This window comes from Otolemur garnettii, unplaced genomic scaffold, assembly GCF_000181295.1.
Source record: "Otolemur garnettii isolate 467f Iridium unplaced genomic scaffold, OtoGar3 scaffold00030, whole genome shotgun sequence".
NCBI lineage: Eukaryota > Metazoa > Chordata > Mammalia > Primates > Galagidae > Otolemur > Otolemur garnettii.
The window spans coordinates 7,629,914-7,648,455 of NW_003852425.1; the positions used below are offsets into that span (position 1 = coordinate 7,629,914).

Genomic DNA, 18,542 nt, shown 5'->3' on the forward strand with positions numbered 1-18,542 from the left:
AGTTGTTATAAATAGCACATTAATTTAGCCAAAGCTTTCTATTTCTTAAGGCTTCCTGCTTGCAGAGTCCTTTCTCTTTCTCCATCAGGGTACTTTTCTGTGAGGCAGTGATTTACATAATGGTAGAATTAAGTTGATTATTATAAAAACCTAACTGCAATCACAGTTTGAATTAAAAAGCCCCTTAAAACCTGTCACCTGGAACAGCAATCCCATTTAGCATGGAGAAGGTTGAAAGTCTTTTGGTTGAGTCTTTTGGTTTTCTGGTCCACTGGTCTGGGCAGAGTCTCGACTCTGTATGTTCAGGGCTTCCAGGCCAAATTCAGAGACATTTTTATGGAGTATTCACCCTTCAAAATATAGGTACTGTGGTTTAAATAATGCCTCACAGAAAATCTGAACTTTAGCACAAAGATCTTATTGACTATAGAAAATCTGGAAAATAAAATACAAAGAAGAAAATTAAAATTACTGATTATCCTAAAATTCAGAGGTGACAATTATTAATATTCTGGTATAATTGCTTCCAGATTTGCCTTACTAGTATATGTATATATACATATGTGGGCCATTCTCCCTATGGTTTTGTACATATTTTTATACTTCCTAGTATAAGAATTTTACCTTTTTAAAAATTTATTCACATGTGAGGGTTGGGCATGGTGGCTCACATCTTAAATTCCAGTACTTTTGGATGCCGAGGCAGGATGATCTCTTGAGGTCAAGAGTTCAAGATCAGCGCAAGCAACGTAGCAAGACCCTGTCTCAACAAAAAATGGAAAAAATAGCTGGGCATGGTGGCTTGTAGCCTATATCTATAGTCACAGCTACTCAGGAGGCTGAGGCAGAAGGATCACTTGAGCCCAGAAGTTTGAGGTTGCGGTGAGCTATGATCACACCCCTGTCCTCATGCCCAGGCAACAAAATGAGACCCTGTCTCAAAAAAAGAAAAGAAAATTATTTGTATGCACCTGCTTGGTATTTGATAGGTTTTCTTTTTACATGTTTTAATTTGTTTTCTTGCTATTGTAGATGCAATCTTTTCCTTCTACTGTATCTTCTAACTGATTTTTGCTAGAAGCAGGGAAAGCTCTGGAATTTCACGTGCTTTTCTCAGATCTGACCATTTTGCCAAATTCTTGTATTCCAGCCAAGAGTTCTTAATTTCGGCTCGGCACCTGTGGCTCAAGCGGCTAAGGCGCCAGCCACATATACCTAAGGTGGCGGATTCGAATCCCCAGCCTGGGCCCACCAAACAACAATGATGGCTGCAACCAAAAAAAAAATGGCCAGGCATTGTGGCCGGCGCCTGTGGTCCCAGCTACTTGGGAGGCTGAGGCAGGAGATTCGCTTGAGCCCAGGAGTTAGAGGTTGCTGTGAGCGCGATGCCATGGCACTCTACCCAGGGGGATAGCTTGAGGCTCTGTCTCAAAAAAAAAAAAGAGTTCTTAATTTCACTCTCATAAATTTTTATAGGTATATAATTATACCATTTGCAATTAAAAATAATTTATTCCCACTTCTGTTATTTATATCTTGTAGATAGTGTTTGTCAGAACTCCTAGAAGAGTATTAAGTGATATAGCAACATAAGGCATCTTTGATTGGTTTTGATTATATTGAGAACACCACTACTGTTTCATCACTTGTGTCTTAGAGCTTGGTTTTATGAACATGGGTTTATTATTGGGTACTGAATTTTTAAAAATTTATTATCAAATGGGCGATTTTCACTGAATGCCTTGTGAACCAAGACTGTTGCTTATTAATTAATTAATTCATTCAACAACCTATGCTTACTTTAAAATCCAGGCAAGAGAGGACAGTGGCTAAATTTCAGTGGGTTAGGGTAGCATCCTTCAAAGCTCTGCTGGATTCTAGATGTATCCACCAAAGTTTCCCAGATGGGGAGATAGGAGAGAGAGCAGTCCTAGTGGCTTGATGATGTTTGGCCTGAGAAGCAGGAAGGATGGAGCTGCCATCATGCAAGGTAGGGAAGGTTATAGATAACAGGCTTGGGAAGAAGAGCAGGAGTCCCATTTTGAACCTACTGAATTTGAGATGTGTTTTAGACATCTGAGTGGAGATACCAAATAAGAAGGGGGCTTTGAGTGTGCTCCACACCAGGGTCTTAGCAGAATACACAAATTGAGACTCCGTTGGCACTTCCTGGTATTCAAAGCTATAAGACTACACAAAATCACTGGGAAGATGAATATAAATGAGAAAAGAGGGAAAACCAGCAAAGAAGGCTCAGAAGGATCAGCTGATGAGGTAGAAAGAACACCGGTTATGTTACCCTGGATGCCAAGTAAAAGTCATACGTTAAGGAAGTGTCCCATAATGCTGGTCTGTCAAACAGCACAAGGACTGAGCATTGACAGCTGAGTTTGAGACTGTAGGAGGTCATTGGGAGGAGCGTTTCAGTGGATAGGGAGCTTCAACTCAGCAGTTCCCCTCTTAGGTCTGAATATCCTAGAGATACAATAAACATGTAATTCTGTGCAGCACTTACATAAAAGGCAAAAAAAAAAAGAGAGAGAGAGAGAGAGAGAGAGAGAACGCAGAAATCCATTAATAAGAAAATAAACAGGTAGGTCATGGTGGCTCATACCTGTAATCCAAGCACTTTGGGAGGCTGAGACAGGAGGGCCCCTTGGGGGGGGTGCTCCGAGAGGGCACACGGCAACGGTTTGGGGACGTGGGTGGGGGAGAGAGGATGAGAGGATGTGCCGAGAGTTATTTGGGAGTAGCTGCAGAAGGGGAGGTAAGGGGCATAATGAGAACTGGTGCAGTGGCTGTGGGAAGCGGGGAGGGTTGGGTGTCCACGTCTGCCCCTCACCCTAGTGAAGAGGGTAGAGGCCTAAGGGAGGTGGGGTGGCCCCAGTACACTGCCTGCTTTAGTCTGACCCTTCTTAGGGGACGGCCTCTCTGGCCTGCACTGTGTGCTTGGTCTGATACTTGCTAATGGACTTGAGGACTTACGGGGAGACTGGGTGTTACCTCAGACTCTGGGCTTCACCTTTCCCCATCAGGTCTGCATTTCAGAACGAGCACTCTGGCTGCAGGTGGGACACCCCCAGGTGTGAGGACAGAGCAGACATCAGGAGGTGTGATCCGGAGGGAACAAGGAGAGGGGCCTTAGTGCAGAGATGGAGGGACGTGGGCAGATTTGGGAAGCTTTTAGGAGGTAAAATTGCTTCTGACTGGTAGCAGATGGAATGTTTTTGTGAAACATGAGGAGGAATTTGGGATCATACCCAAATCTCTTGATTTGGCACCAGGAGAAGGTGTAATCCCCAGCACTAAGCCCAGAACTTGGCACGTGGTAAGCACATTTGTGGAGTAAGTGAAAGGATGGATAAGTGATGCTGTGCTTGCCTCTATGTATAATGCATCCTGCAGCTAACCTCAGCTAAACCTACTCGGTGCGACAGGATGTAGGACCAAAAGTTTCCTGGCAGGTCTGGCCTTGAGTAATTAGACCCACTTGGCAGAACTCTCTGGCCTTCTCTGAGGAGAGTACACGGGAAGTGATGAGGGCCAGGAGTTGTCACTGTTTGTTAACAAGCCCAACAAGTCTTGCTTAGGTCAGGTAGGATTCCTTTCACGTTTTAAATGGCATTGTAGATTAAAAAAGAAAAAAAGAACTTTTTATTTGAAAATAATTCCACATTCACAGGAAGCTGTAAGCATTTTCTACCGTGACCCAGATTCACTTGCTGTTGGATTTTACTCTGTTTCTGTACCATTTGTGTTCTCTCCCCACTCCAGTCCCCACAGTTCTTCTCTGAACAATCTGAGGGTAAGTCACATGTGCCATAGATTTTAAATGTTTTAGTACGTCTTTCCTAAGAACACAATATGCTCTGATGCGACCCTAGTAGTTATCGACTTTGTACATTTCTATTGACAAAGTACTTTTATCATCTGACTTCTAGATTCCAGGTTTTCTGGTTGATGTAATAATGTCCATTATAGCATTTTCCTGTTCTGGGGTAGGATTCAGGTAGCCTGCTTTAAACATTTTCAAAGCGTTATCTTATATGGCATTGACATTTTTCTAAGACTATGATTACACCGCCCTGTTGTAAAACAGAAAGTTGCTTGCTTTGTGTTTTTCTGCTTTTTCCTTGTGATTAGGCTGAGATTATGCATCCCTAGCTGTACAGCTGCCAAGGTGAAGTTGTGTCATCTGGAGGCCCATGATGGACACCAGTCCCTTGTTGGTTGATAAATCTGATCACTTGGTCACCGGGTTGCCTGATTTCTCTGCTGTATAATTTCTGTTTCTCCTTCCGTGTGACTAATAAGCAGTCTGTGGGGAGAAACTAAATAGCCAGCTTCTGTTTAGAATGTCCCTGTAGATTTAACATTCTTTAAGGATTCTTGCCTGATCCAGGTGTTTACTAAGATGGCTGCGAAGTGCTGGCTTTCCGGCTCTCCATTCCCTCCACATTTATGAGACAGCCCTCGGCATGCCACTATAAGCAGGAGGCCCTTTTATTTGTTTATCTGATGTCAGTACTTATTAATTCCTATTTTTCAGAGGTGGTTAATACATTATTGTACCTAATATTTGTTGTGGAAACTCGTTCAGTCTGGCTCCTGTGCCCTTTGGATCTGTCCCCATTTTTTTGGGATACTACCTTGTTTGGTATGAATGTTTCAGGTGCATCTTGTATCTACCCTGCCCCCACCCCAGTATGTCATTTCTCCAAGGAGCCCTGGTTCCTTTTAATGGGAAATAGCCTAGACCTCGATGCTAGATGTGGTCATTGCTGCTGCCGTCCCCTATTTCATAGTGTATGTCTTTGGCCATGAGAACTTTGGCTCCTGACCACACCACATTCACTCATTTGCTCAATTCTAAAGTACATGTCAAATAATTTCAGAATTTCTTGAGTCAGAACACTAAAATAGAGAATTGTTTGCAGTTTTTTTCACCTCTGCATACCGCCTAGCTAGGACTGACGGCCTGTAGTCAAATCCTGTGTCCATGTGAGCTCTGCTTGGCCCGCCCTCCCTCTCCTCTTTCCTCCCTCCCTCCCTCATTACTGTGGTTGTATACTCATTTGAAATCTAGGCTTTTTTCAGTTTGGATTCAGTTACAGTTTCCTCCCCTTTACATCTTGTTTATGTCATTTTATTTTTTGAATATGTTGAAGGTTAACATGCTTCTAAAACTCAAAACTTTACCAAAAAACACACTCGGAAGTGCCCCGGACTCGCATACTCCTTCCATCCCTTCCTTATAGATAACCAACTTCAGTGTTTTCTAGTTTATCCTGTTTTTTTTCGTAAAGTATTGTTACCTTGTTTTCCATCTTTCTTACCTGAAAGGTGGCATGCAGCATAGGCTTTTGAGCTTTGTTGTTGGATTTTTCTTAGCTTAGTGTTATCAGCCAGAAATCACTCTGTGCCAGTTCGCTGAGCGCCGTCTCAGTCTTTCACACCCAGCACTCCATCAAGCATATAGACCACAGTTTTTTCAACAATTTTCTTATACACACGTTTAGGTAGACGTCCTAAACTTTCCTTCATTTGGCAGCTTTCTGTGTGCTCACTTGTGGAGAGTGTCTGTGGGGTAAATTCTGAGGACGGGGACCGCTCAGTTACAGGGTAAGCACCTGTGTAGTTTTTTTGGTCTTGCCGGTTCCCTTCCTCCCACCCTCACCCTTAGTTATTGTACCATTTTGCATTTCCAAATACAGTGCCTGAAAGCCCTGGGACTATAGATTTAATGTTTCCCCCCAACTATTCCTAAGTGAGGCTCTCATGGTAGTATTTGGATCCTGATGCCACACGACAGTTTGGAGTCTTTCAGACTCAGTGAGGGACTGCTAGACTTGTGGCAGAATAACTTGGCTCCCGTGCTGGTGTCTCACTGTCTGCACGGTTCCTTTATGTTAAATCTGCACATTGAACTTTCTTATCTGTAAAGTGAGGGTGATGTCCGTCTTGTGGACAACAGCTCCTAGTCCAACAGCTCCTAGTCCAACAGCACCCACTCCTAGTCCAAAGAGTGGGTGCCAATTGTAATCCAATTGGATTGCACCCACTCCAGCTGTCTGGATCTGAACCTTCTTGGTGTTACACCACTTAGAGCTACTTGAGTCTTGGGCAGGAAAGGGCCACGGGGATCACCTTGCTCTCCACCAGTCTTGGCCATTGGATGGGTTGTGCCCGGGCAGTAAGGGAGGCCCAGGTTTTCCAGGCCCATACCTTTCCTTTGCTTCGTTTGCTGGTGTGTTTTGTTGACTTCGTCTGTATTTTAAATATATGGGCCCTTTCTATAGATGAAATGAAAATTTTGTAAAAAATTTGAGTGTTGATACATCTTACCAGCTATACCTTCTATAAATCTATAGTCCCAGTGCTTTCAGGCACTGTAGTTGGAAATGCAGCTATACCTTCGTTAAGAATATTTATTAGACCTCTTTTAACCATTTGTAAGATTGAGAATAAAAGTTTTTTATTGAAACAAAAATTAAGGGTGGTGCCTGTGGCTCAAAAGAGTAGGGCGCCAGCCAGAGGTGGCGGGTTCAAACCTGGCCAAAAAACCGCAAAAAAACCCAAACCAAAACAAAAATTAAATCAATCTGCAAGTATATTAGAGAAATGTTGACCTTTGGAAATACTACAACTCAAAAAGAATTAAAAAAAAACAAACTTGTATGTGTTTAGAGAAGTGTTTATGGCCAGTGCAGTATTTCCCTAACGAAATACTTAAAATATAGTTCCCTGAAAGAAAGTTCTTTGCTGGAATAAATTAGGAAAATAACCCACTTCTTTACCAGCACTTAGAGATTCAAAGTAACGTTAGCACAGTAAAAGGTCTGAATCTTTAAACCCAGGGTCCCCCATTTTTATTTGATGGTAGAAACCTTGTGTGCCCATATTGCGAGACCCTAGTGTGGTAAGAAACACTCTTTGGAACTTTAAGTAAAAAAAAAACAAAAAACTTGAAAGAAGAAGACATTGTATTATGTCTTAAAATTTCCTTCTGACTTCTAAGTAAGGGCAAAGTTGGTGAATTTTGTTGCAGGATTCACTCTGAATTCATTAATTGGGTTGATCTCAGGATGTCTGGAAGAGAGAGCAGTGCAAACATGAGGAAAACCGTGAAAACCTCCGCCCCGTCTCGCGTGCACCAACAGAGTTCAGTTTTTAGAAGTACAGTTAGTTTCACATTTAGAAAGATAAAATTTCTGTAAACATTTACACTTTTATAATCTCTCTTTGGCATGTATTTCTGGCTGAAGAATAATGTTTTTCTGATCTCCCGCTAGCCTGCCTTTGCTGTATCGGTTATTAAGAAGAAAATCACTGTAGTCATTTGCTATTAGGCTTCTAATAATGTTTTGATTTTCTCCCAGTGCTTAAAGTAAATTAATGATTGCCAAGTAAACATAAATCTTATATGGTTGGAATAGGGAAAAAAAGAACAAAAAGAAAATCTCGAAGTCCTTTAGACTTATATAATCTTTGCACTTAAAGCCTCTCCCCATAATCTTTGCACTTAAAGCCTCTCCCCACTTCTCCAGGGCATGGAGAGCCAGAATCCTCAGCTGCGGATCTTCGAGTATCTGGATAATGACTTCATCTCCTTGTCCTTATAAGTGCTTATCTTTTTTGCTTTTAAATAATGATCTACACAGTGTTCCTTGGGTTACTTCCAGTGACCTTGGAAATGGGACAATTTATAATAATAGGATTAAGAAGATGTTCATCCTCTAAGTCTTGGGAGGCTGTGCAGGGCTGGCTGTCGGTCGCCCCTGCTCCCAAAACTGAAATAGAGAAGAACTGGTTAGAGCCCAGGACTCAGTGTGGCAGCGAGAGTCTCACGACATGCACTTACATGGACCTGCAGGCCACAGGCTGCTGTGCACCCCGGTGGTGTGCTGCTGTCTGCTGCTCAGAGGCTTCAAACCTGTACAGCAGGCCACTGTTCTGAACCCTACGAGCAGTTGTAACACAGCGGGAAGCGTTTGTGTATCTAAACACAGAAGAGGTGCAGTGAGGATGTGGTTTTATGATCTTAGCTCCCGCTGTTGTATATGTGTTCCGTTGGTGACTGCCTTATGCAGTGTATGACTAAATATTTTTTAAAAAAGAAAACTAAAACAAAAAAGAAGTCCCCTGCTGAGCACTCCTGTCTCCTGGCAGGAGCCTGGGCTCTCCCCTCTGCCCCAGGAGTTTCTGTGATTCCTGTGTCCCTCCCCCCATCGCCTACCCTCCACCTCCCACCCCACCCCGTTCCTTTAGCTGTTGAGGAGATGGTGCTCGGAATTCACAGACTTTGTTTCTCATCTTTGAGTTTATAATCCCTTTCACAGAAGTCACCATACCATGAAATGCAGTCACCTCCTTTTAAACCCGTTTTGACCTTTCTGGGTCACTCGAGATGTCTGATCTCTCTTCCCAGTCTCTCTGATCCCATCTCCTGCTTTAATGTAGCGACCCTCACTCCACCATCATGAGCGTCTTTCCTGCGACCCCACCTTTCTCCATTCTCCATGTGCTCCCTGATCAGCCCCTTCACTCTCAGCTGCGATGGTCTGTGTCAGCACATGGGACCTCTCCAGAGTTCTGCCTGCTTACTGGCCCATCAGGCATGCCAGGAGCCTCAGAATCAAAGTATCTTAGCCTGAACTTACTGTCTATTCCCTTGCCATTCAAATCCCCACTTTCACCCACTTGCTATGTTTTAGTAGTTAGCAGATCCCGAGCCAGAAACCAGGGAATCTAATTTTCTTCCTTGCCTAGCCAGGTTTTGGAATGACAGCTGCCCTGTCTGTGCTCACACATGCTGGCTTTGTTTCCACCATTCCCTTCATTTTACAGAAAAACTCCAAAGTTGGGCACCATCATTCCAGTTGGGCTTGGGGGAAATTTCATGCATGTAAATGTTCTGTCCTTATTAAAAGAGGGAGATAAATCATTTTAATTATTCCTCTGTGCTGGCAATTTTGTATTTCTGTGTCCATAGAAACCTCATTCCAGAGGCATTTCTGTATTTGAGACTTGAGTTTGTTTGTTAGATTTGAAACATATAACTTCACAGAACTTGTGGTCTGTTATTTTAGCACTCATATTTTGCTTAGTTTTCTATTTAATCACTTAAAATAGCATCTTCTGCAAAATTATTGTGGAATTACAGGCATGCCTCATTTATTGCCCTTCACTGATACTGTGTATTTTACACCCTGAATATTTGTCGTAACCTTATGGGGTCAGCAGTGTTTTCCCAACAGTATGTGGTCACTTTGTGTCTCTGTGTCTCATTTTGGTAATTCGCACAGTATTTCAGGCTTTTCTGTTATTTCTACTTTGGTGATCTGTGATCAGTGATCTCTGATGTTAATATTATAATTGTTTGTGGCAGCACAAACCATGACCGATGAGTCAGCAAGCTTAACTGATGAATGTCGTGTGTTCTGACTGATCCACTGACCTGCCATTCTCCCATCTCTCTTTCCTTGGGCCTCTCAATTTCTAAGACACAACAATATTGAAAGGAGGCCAATTAAAAACTGTGCAATAGCCTTGAGCATCCAAGTGAAAAGATTGCACATCTCTCATTTCTAATCAAAAGCTAGAAATTATTCTGCTTAGCGAGGAAGGGAAGTCAGAGCCGAGGCAGGCAGAAAGCTAATCCTCTTAAACCAGTCCACCAAGTTGTGAACTCGGAGGAAACATTTGTGAAGGAAATTCGAAATGTTACTCCAGTGAAAACAGGGATGATAAGGGAGAAAAGCAAAGCTTTACGGCTGATGTTGGGGAAGTGTTGATGGTCTAGAAGGAAGATGGGACCAGCCATACCATTTCCTTAAGCCAGACCCTAATCCAGAGCAAAGTCCTAAATTTCTTCAATTCTATAAAGGCTGAGCGAGGGGAAGAAGTTGCAGAAGAAAAGTTTGAAGCTAGTAGAGGTTGGTTCATGAGGCTTAAGGAAAGCAAACATCTCCATAACATGAAAGTGCAAGGCAAAGCAACAGACTATCCAGGTGCAGCTGATTTCATTGATGAAGACGGCCGCACTGAACAGCAGATTATCAGTGGGCATAAAATAGGCTTCTATGGTAAGAAGCCATCTAGGACTTTCATAGCTGAAGAGGAGAAATGGTGCAATTTTTGCAGATGACCTATGTACATCTTCCAGTATAAGTTAGAATTATCTCTAGGTGACTTTAGTACCTAATATTATGTAGATGCCATGTAAATAGTGATGATACTATATTTTTAAAATTCTGGGTTTTTTTTCAATTTTTTATTATGAATATTTTCTATTTGAGGTTGGTTGAATTTACAGATACAGACCTTCAGTGCCTGGCTTGGGAGGTTCAGAGGACAGTCTGACTCTCTTGTTAGGGGGTACTGCAGCTGTTGGCTTTATGTTAAAGCCAGTGCTCACTGACCATTCTGAAAATCCTAGAGCCTTTATGAATTATGTTAATTACTCTGCCTATGCTCTGTAAATGGAACAACAAAGCCTTTATGATAGCACATCTGTATAGCTTGGTTTATTGAAAATCTTATGCCCACTCTTGAGACCTACTGCTCAGTAAAGATTCTTTTCCAAATATTCCTGCTCATTGACAATACATCTGGTCTCCCAGGAGCTCTGAGGGAGATGTACAAGATTGATGTTTTCATGCCTGGTAGCACAGTGTTCATTCTGTAGCCCATGAATCAAGGAGCAATTGACTTTCAAGTCTCATTATTTAAGAGAAAAACTTAAGGCTGCAGTTGCCCCATAGGTAGTGATGGTTTCTCTGATGGATCTGAGCACAGTTAAATAAAAACCTGGAGAGATTTTATCATTCTAGATGCCATTAAGACCATTCATGAATCACGGGAGGAGACCAAAGTATCAACACTAACAGGAGGTTGGAGGAAGTTGATTCTGGCCCCATTGATGATTTTGGGGGGTTCACAACTTCAGTAGAGGCAGAAACTCTGCAAGTGGTGGAGATGGCAAGGCACCCAGAATCGGAAGTGAAGCCTGGGGCTGTGACTGAACTGTTGGGATCTCATGATAAAACTTGAAAAAAATCAGTTGCTTCTTATGGATGAGAAGAGAACATGTTTTTGTTTGTTTGGTTTTTTGTTGAGAAGTTTTGAGAAGAAATCCACTCTGGGTGAAGATGCTTCACAGCATCTTGAGGTTGAAATGGCAGCAGGGGTTTGAGAATGGCGCAGAAACGTAGTGATAAAGCAGCAGCTGTTACAGGGGATTGACTCCAATTTTGGAAGAAGTTTTACTAAAAGTAAAATGACATTAAATAGCATTCCATGCTACGGAGAAATCTCTCATGAGCAAAAGTGTCAATTGATGTGGCAAACTTGATTGTTATCTTACTTGAAGAAATTGCTACAGCTGTCCAGCCTTCAGCAACTTCCAGCCCTGATCAATCAGCAGACATCAGTATTGAGGCCAGACCCCCCCCCCCAACAAAAAAAGCCAACGTCTGAAAGCTGAGATGATTGTTTCCATTTTATTTTAGCAATAAAGTATTCTTAATTTTGGTATGTGTATAGGTTTTTGGACCTAACGCTACCACACACCCAGTGGACTGCTATACCGTGTACACGTAACTATTACATGTGCTGTGATCCAAACATTTATGACTCACTGTATTGTGACGTTTGCTTTACTGTGCTGGCCTAGAGCCGAGCCTGCCACATTTCTGAGGCCTGTACAAGTTGTTTCTCAGTATCCACGGGGCGTTGGTTCCAGGACCCCGTACTCCCCTACCCCTGTAGATACCAAAATCCAAGGATGCTTAAGTCTCTCAGATAAAATTGTGCAATATTTGCAGATGACCTATGTACATAACTTCCTGTATAAGTTAGAATTATCTCTGGGTATCTTTAGTATCTAATGTAGATGCCATATAAATAGCAACGATACTATATTTTTAAAATTCTGGCTTATTCTGAATATTTGAGGTTGGTTGAATTTACAGATACAGACCTCATGGATACAGAGGGCTGATTGTACCTTTCATATTACTTTATATTTCATGTATTAAATATAGAGAATCAAGTACCTATTAGATTAAAATAATTAAAATTTATTGTATGCTTATGCGACATTGTACATCTGTCATATCATTTAATTTAACTCACCCCATAACTTGATGTAGAATAGAGAAACTAAGAATCAGAGATGTTATCAGATTTCCCCAGATTACACTGTTGTGGCGACTGCTCCTTCCTGTGACTCCCTCTGAAATTCTTTATACATTGGTGTGAGTGTGACAGTAATCAGTCCAAGGCTTGATTTGTGGGCATCTCCTTTATTTTGGGAGTTGATTTCCACGTGGACTGTGTTCTATTTATCAACGGTCTCTGTGAGGGAAGATTTCACAGTACTTCAGTGCCATTGCCCAAATTCTCCATAGTAACGGCCGTGCAGATACAGGTCATGGGGAAAGGTGATTGTGCTAAGACTTAAGTGGAATTTCTGTTATGCGATTTTAATTGGTGCAATGTGATTTTAATGCAGCCCTCCAAAAATAGTTACCTATTCTTTGTTGAATGTGTTAACAATAATCTCTCTGCTTCTTTGAATTTTTGTTACCTTAAAGAGAGGTCTGTCACCTGGTAAGTGGTGTGGTCAGCAATTCACATCCTCTTTTTCTCTTCCTTAGTGCAATGAAACCTCATTCTTCTTTGAAGCTCGAAGTAAGACTGCTTGCAAGCATCTCTGGAAATGCAGTGTGGAGCATCACACATTTTTTAGGTATGCTAATGTGAAAGTTTCGTTCATTTAAAATGGCATTTATGGCTCGGCACCTGTGGCTCAAGTGGCTAAGGTGCCAGCCACATACACCTAAGGTGGCGGGTTCAAAACTAGCCTGGGCCCACCAAACAACAATGATGGCTGCAACTAAAAAAATAGCCAGGCGTTGTGGTGGGTGCCTGTAGTCCCAGCTACTTGGGAGGTGGAGGCAGGAGACTCACTTGAGCCCAGGAGATGGAGGTTGCTGTGAGTTGTGATGCCACAGCACTCTACCCAGGGGAACAGCTTGAGGCTCTGTCTCAAAAAAAAAAAAAAAAAAAAGAAAGAAAGAAAAGAAAATGGCATTTATTTTTATAACGAATCTGTTCTTTCTACAAATAGAAATTTAGAAGCGTTTCACTTTTATTAGCTTTTTTCAACTTCTAATTCTCTGGGTTGTGTCAATGCAAACACACACACACACACACACACACACACGTGGGAAATTATCTTGGGAATTTTGTTACTATGTTGATTGACTCTGTTCAGGTTTTCATGACAATCAATCATAGCAGATGTGGTAACTCCGATGCACAGTGCTCCTGGGAGGTGAAGTAAGTCGAAGATAGAGAAATAGACTCCCGCACTGTGGGGACATCTTTTTGTTTCATATCCTTATGTTGTAAAGATGAAATAAAATTTTAGCAGACAATATATTAAGCTTTCCTGTTTTCAAAAATTCATATAAGATTGAATTCTTCCCCTTATTCCTATTTGATTTGCATGAAACAATTTCCCTGAAAAGCATGAATTGGAGAATTATTCCTGTGAAATGACCAATGTCCTTGGTATAGTTTGTGTTGGGGTTATAAGGGGAAGGATTGGCCCAGAAAGTCTTATGTTGCCTCCAGGTCAGTGGGGCTGTGCTGAGGAGCTCCCCGTGATGGCATCAGTTTAAAGTATTGTGTGGCAAGTACTGGAGTGTGAGGTATTAGTAAGAGTGAGTTACCACATCTGATATGACTAACTGTCATGAAAACCTGGACAGGTGTACATCAACATGTTGACAAAATTCCCAAAATAATTTAAGCAGAGAAGTAAAATGATTGCCCACTATAGCTCCCGAGGGCAGTGATCTATACAACAGTCTTCAAAAGTATGAGTATTGGATATTGTATACATATGAAGTCCTAGTGTCTCCTTATGTTTCAAACATTAGCATAAATTAATCATTCCAGTGGAATAAATAAAATATTTGGGCTAGCTCTGTTAAACACTGTTGCAGTATTGTGAGTCTTCATTTTCTCTTCTTTTCAAAATTAATTAGAATGCCAGAAAATGAATCAAATTCATTGTCAAGAAAGCTCAGCAAGTTTGGATCCATAAGTTATAAGCACCGGTACAGGTAATTGGCATTTTTTTCTCAGAGTGTGTGATTATAAATAATTCCTTTGTCCACATATATGCATAATATAATTTGTGATTTAATTTTTTTTCTGATAGTGTCAATGTTTTTTTGTAATTGTAACAGTTTATTAAAACTTTTTGACAAAAATTATTTTCCAGATTTATTTATATTCCACATCTGCATTAGCTGTATTAAGTGTGTGCTTTTGGAATGTGGTTGGGCTTATTATCTTTAGAAATTCATTTTGATATAATTATCACTTGTTTCTAGTTAGGTTCTGTGAATATGAAACAATGTAGATAATCTGAATAGCACCTGTGTCTTTAGGACATTCAGTTGATCCCCTATCTTGACACAATGTATATGTTACACTGTCCATGGAACTGCATTTTTCTGCATACTTCAGCTGCATGTAGTAATGCAACTTTATTGAGCAGTTACTAAGTCATGTACTGTGCTAAATGTTTTCCATTTATTGCTTTCTTTAATTATCACAGTCTTTCTGTAATATGCCAGTTAAAATTTGAGGAAACTGAGTCTCAGAGAGGATAAGTCACTTCTCAAAGTTACCCAGCAGGGTAGCAGTGAAGTGGGATCTGCACCCTGGTGGTCTAACCCCAGAGTTCACACTTTTAACCAGTAGGGACACTGTTTGGCCATGGCAGAAAAAGTCTGATCATCATGGTGCCAGGTCAGTGCTTGGGTCGTTTTTTTAAGACCAGCACTAAAAATGGAAGTGCTGTCTTGTGTGGCAACTTGTATGGACGTGGAGACCATTACCCTAAATGAAGTTTCTCAGGAGTGGAAACAACCACTGGAGTTTCTCAGGAGTGGAGAACCACATCTTCTCACTGATAAGGAGGAGCTAAATGGGAGGTGTACATGGGCATAAAGAAGGATGTAGGGCATTGGAAACCAGGAGGGGAGGGATAAAAACTTTCCAGTTGAGTACAATGAACACTGAATGCCCTGACTTCAGCATCGTGTCGGGCACCCACATAACACAAACATTTGTACCCCTTAGTATGTTTTGACATTTATATATTTTTTATTGTTTGGGATTCATTGAGGGAATAAAGAATTAGGTTACACTGATTGCCATTGTTAGGTAAAGTCCCCCTTTATTTTGAAATTTTCTTTTATTGATATAAAAGAAATAAATATAAAGAAATAAATTGAAATAAATATAAAGAAATAAATTGAAATAAAAGAATTGATATTTTGAAATTAAAAAAAATTAAAAATGGGAAGGAATGATTTTGGAAAAATCATTTGATTCATTTCACTTTATTCTGTTCAGTGGAAAGCCTGTGATGAGTGAGGTATGTTACTAGATGCCCAGGGATACAAAGATCCAGGCCTAAACGCTTATGCCTTCCCAGGGCTATGGGGTTGCTCAGGCAGTGAGGCGGGTCCCAGGCCTTGTAGAGCCCAGGCAGGTGTAGAATTGCCACCTAGGGTGGGACAGTCTCCCGTTAGTTCCACTGGAGACATACTGATGACATACTTCCTTAGGAGATGTGAAAATACAGTCAAGGCAAGCTTTTGCAAGGTGGGAGTGCCGTATACCAGATTTTTATTCTTCTCTTTTATAACCCGATTTTTGGGTCTTAAATTTGAGACCAAAGATAATCCAGAAAGGATAGATTAATATCAAATATTTAATGCCTTCATCCTCACATATTATTCACTTGGATGTTCACCCATCTGATGACTAAAGAGAAAACTTAGCTGTCAGTGTGTTACAGACATCGTTGTTATTTGCAGGAAGGTATCCATTGTTAGCTAAGTATTTACCTTCAGATTTTTAAGGTTTTCCCATAGACTACAATTATGAGGAATTTAAGGAAAAGTTATTGAGTTTTATATTGAGAAAAACAGGTAATGGTGTTCGAACTGTTCTTCTGTTTGTGGCATAAAACATTGCCAGGTTACAGAGAGGATGTATTAATCTATTTCCTCGTCACTGAAATGGTGCCAGTGAAAAGGCATCTATTTTAACATTCGTACTATTAAAATTGTAATTATTCTGTTTAGCATATGCTATAGTTGGCTTCCACAAATTTAACCATACCTGATTTCTCAAATTTAATGAAATGCAAATATTGTGGCTACTGGGAATTGTTATTAGAAAGCTATTGGATTTTGCATATTAAATATCATTTCTTCCAAGAAAGTAATTAAAGGTAACCTTTGCAGAATTGGAGGCTCTGATAAGTCTGCTCTAATTTCTTGGCTGATGTTAACTGCCTACTAAGTCTTAATGATTCCTAATTCTATGTGTCTGTGTTGAGGAAGTATTAAAATTACATCACCGTTGGACGAAAGACAATCCCTGCCAGAGCTTAGGCAGGGAAGGGTCTCTGATTACTGGGTGGTCATTAACACACACTGTGTTTTATTATCAGGAGAGGGCAAACAATTAGCCTTTAGTCAGCATCATATGCCTATCCCTGTCTTGAGACTCAGGAGACATCCTGGAATGAAAGCAGAGCTGTACACACACAGCCCCCTCTGTCCTCCTGCAGGCTTTTAGGGCATGGGGTATAAAGTGTGCATTTGTTTACGTGGGGTGTGTCTTTATTTTTGTGCATGTGTGTGTAATGATGGAGGAAGACAGAGTTCTAGTCTTAACTCTCTCCTGCAGTTTAGGGTCTTGAATTTGGCACCAAAGATAATCAATAAATGATAGAGTAATATCAAATATCGAATTCTTGCAAGGTGCCAAAGAGATTCCTACACCTTTTGAAATGATTACTGAAGAAGGACAATCCAGTGATACAGGACAATCCAGATTCAAAATTAAGTTTGTGAGCACAGGCTGCGTGGAAGTTATTATAGTTCTTGTGTTATTGTCAGGGACCAATTATTTGAAAGACAAATTTAATCTTTGATTGATTTAATATTATAGATTGAGATGTTCTTCTTTGAACCCCTTAAAAATTAACTTTGTCTCTACCTGTTAAGTTTGTGGGAGACCCATGATTTTTAACTAATGAATGAATTGTAATAGGGGTATTCAACCTGTGGCCCATGGGCCACATGCTGATTATTCTAGGACTGTTTTGCTTATATGTGGTGTTGGATATTGTGAAACGTCTGCCTGGGCAGTTTCTCATTCTTGTCAGTGTTGGTGTTGGTGCATTTAATGTGTGGCCCAAGGCAACTCTTATTCTTCTGAAGTGTGGCAGGAAAACAAAGATTTGACACCCCTGGTATAGAGTTTATATACCAGAAATGATAAATAGACCCTAGAATCCCCCTGGGAACCAAGGTGTCCTGTTTTATAGGACTTAAGGCTTAGGAGCTGCCATGGGGTTTCAAATTTCATGGAGCATGGAGGTGAGACTCCTTGTTAGGAGGTCCTCCCGAGGGTCAGGTGCTCTCCTGTGCACTGCTTTACTCTACACAGTGACCCAGCAAAGGGGGTATCATGCCCCTATTTCTGTTGCTGAGAAATTCCAGAAGTAAAGTAATTGAACTAAGGATCTTTACTCAGTAAGGGGCAAAGCTGGGATTTGAACCTGGGTGTCTGTGGTCTTGTTCTTTTCCCTCTTCCTCACTTTGAGGCTGGGAAGTAGGTGACCATGGAAATGAAGCTCCGTCCTCTCACAGCAGAGAGCCACCAGACACGAGTAGCTTACAGTGTAAATCTTTACGCTTGTCAGCCATTTTCTGCTACAAGGAAATAGACATTTTCACAGAAGCATGTAAAAGATGGGTCTTTATAAATCATTTAATTTCTTTTGGGGAGACATTCACTGATATTCTGTAAGTATGAATAGCATTTGGGGCCCTTAAAAGGCTGTTTTCCCTTCCATAGAAGGCTCTGCTTGTGGTGATCAAACTAGACATATAGAAATGATATTTTCCTGCTTGAAGGCAGGGGTACTCACTGGCTCAAATTCAGCAATTGTGGAGTAAATTTTTTAGTAAGATGAGTGTTCAGTGAAATCCAGCAAATAAAATTACATGATTCCTTGGGAAAATTTCTGATAAGCCCCGTTCCGGGGAAGCTTGCCCTCTTGAATCCTCCTGGAATCTTTGGAGACGTGGTACTTGGTGTGGGTTCTAGGCCTGCCTTCAGTCTTCCTGGTTTGTAGTCTGGCACAGGTGAGGTGGGCATGGTAGACCACTGACTGCCATGGTGAGGTTCAGAATGAGGTCACCTGAGGGGTCCTGTGGGGGGCTGCTGTGCACCTTGCCATGTAAGCCACCGAGACAGTCATGTGAAATCATTGCCCTTGTATGATTTAGCTCAATATAATCTCTTTATCATTTAGCCACATAGCCCAAAGACTACCAACGACCTTGATTTGTAGCCATCATTCTATTTACATCTAAATCTAACTTCTCCTTTAATAAACTCTTCCTGTTTCTTCCTATAAAAGGTCTCCTATCCTA

The 18,542-nt window shown here is 41.1% G+C and overlaps 1 protein-coding gene across 1 annotated transcript in view; it reads left to right on the plus strand.

The window, feature by feature from the left end:
* Positions 1–18,542, plus strand: part of EPB41L4A (erythrocyte membrane protein band 4.1 like 4A) — a 218,119-nt gene that overhangs the window by 127,706 nt on the left and 71,871 nt on the right. Inside the window, exons 10-11 of the mRNA XM_003788920.2 lie at positions 12,660–12,751; positions 14,058–14,135. Coding sequence (XP_003788968.1) covers positions 12,660–12,751; positions 14,058–14,135 — 170 coding nt within the window. The remainder of the gene's footprint in view (positions 1–12,659; positions 12,752–14,057; positions 14,136–18,542) is intronic.